Source organism: Orbicella franksi, chromosome 5 (assembly GCF_964199315.1).
Source record: "Orbicella franksi chromosome 5, jaOrbFran1.1, whole genome shotgun sequence".
Classification (NCBI taxonomy): Eukaryota; Metazoa; Cnidaria; class Anthozoa; order Scleractinia; family Merulinidae; genus Orbicella; species Orbicella franksi.
The window spans coordinates 24,735,694-24,737,400 of NC_138149.1; the positions used below are offsets into that span (position 1 = coordinate 24,735,694).

At 37.8% G+C, this 1,707-nt stretch overlaps 1 protein-coding gene across 1 annotated transcript in view; it reads left to right on the forward strand.

Moving 5' to 3' along the window:
- The first annotated feature begins 208 nt into the window (after positions 1–208).
- Positions 209–1,707, forward strand: part of LOC145487890 (NACHT domain- and WD repeat-containing protein 1-like) — a 19,320-nt gene continuing 17,821 nt past the window's right edge. The window contains exon 1 of the mRNA XM_081466668.1: positions 209–391. Within this exon, the coding sequence (XP_081322794.1) occupies positions 386–391 (6 nt within the window). The 5' untranslated portion in view covers positions 209–385. The remainder of the gene's footprint in view (positions 392–1,707) is intronic.

A 1,707-nucleotide genomic window follows, 5' to 3' on the forward strand; every position in this document is an offset into this window, starting at 1 on the left:
CTGTTTTATATCTAGGTACGTTTACCACAATAAAAGATATAAAAACTGCAGAAAGACTAAGAAAATGCCTAATTTAGCTTTTATGTCTAAAGATCGCGAGCTCCTCTATTTTACGCGATCACACGCGAGTGAGACTAAAACTTCTCGTTTCCAGGCCCCTGAAAATATAGTTACCCGAAAGGGCAAGAACTAGCCAGACAAACCAAAACAGACTAGGCCCGAGTCTTTGGGTTATCCGAGCCGCATTTATTGCAGAGGGGGCCAGTATTATCTTGTCCATCAAAGCTAAAAAAAGGTTTTGACTTTGACCTATTCTAGTGATGCGGGGGGCCTGCTCATCGGACACACGGATGTGTTGTCGAGGACAGAGGAGCAAAGAGGACAAATGGAGGTAAGCTGTTTACATTCATGTCGTATATCATTTTCCCTCGCTCGAGTCTCGAAAATCTTTGAAAATGAGAAAGAGACTAACAAGTGAGCTAGTTTGATTTTCGAGGATGGAGGCTGAATACCTGTTAAGAGTAAATGCCTATAAAAATGGACCTAAATCGCCTATCAATGGCACAAGTCGAAAAATTGATTTCGCTTGTATTTTGTCCATAGATAGGTCCTAGTAAGAATAGAAACGGACCATAGTTAGTTTCTGCTAATACAGCTTTCTTTGGTAGAAATACGCCAAAAACGATTTGGACCCGATTGGGCTCAAAATCTACTTCCGGTTTTGCTGAATTTTCCGAATATTTGATTGCTTCGTGCTCCGCAGAACAGCTACTTGAGAATCTTTCAATGGATTTTATATTCAGTTCAGGTCTTCGTGGTATGACTGAGCGAAAAATAAAATAAATCAAAGTTAGTTTTGAGCCCGAAAAGAGATCAAACTGACACGCAAAATTTTACAGTGTGTCGCAAGAGAATTATTGCATGAAAACATCGCCATATTTTTCTATGGGCTATAACTTTAAATACCATAAAAACACTTTCTACGGGTTAAATATACACCCACCTGTTAGGCTATCAAAAAACATCTCTGGGCAAATGATTTCAAGTCGCCCGCCTTGGCCTGTGTTTCTCATAGATTTTGCCCAAAATCCGGCGCTGGAATGTAAACAATTGCGTGACGCGGATAGCCACTCTCGAGTAAAATATTCGTTTCCAGCAATCCGATGAAAGCAATATTTGAAACGTAGTGTAGATAAAATAATGGAAAATGTTTTTTTTTTTGTTTTGTTTTCTTTTTTTTGTTTAAGTTAGTATAAGTATGTATGTTTTTTCATTTGCATTGCAACACCCACGACATCCCTGATAAAGAACGTTTCTACAGTACTCCGGGAAATGATTTTAACACTTATTTATTTTATTGAATCACTGATAACTTACAATATAGTGGCAGTTTTAGAGATACACTTAACCAATCCTCTATGGTTTATGGCAATTGAATCATTGACGACAAATAAAGTCAAGTGGAAATACCATAATTTCTATAAACTACTAACTGCGTGATGGCATCTCCGCTCTTCTAGCTGTGTAGAAAATTTGTACCTACACAATATGCTCAAACTCAGCTAGAAAACCCGGAATTTCTTGAATTGAATTAGCCCAGGAAGAAACTGCGTTTAAGTTTCGATCATACTGGGAAAAAATCCATCTTTTCTACTTTGGTTGTTTGATCAATTAACTGAAATTTGCAGATCATAACACTGGTAGACA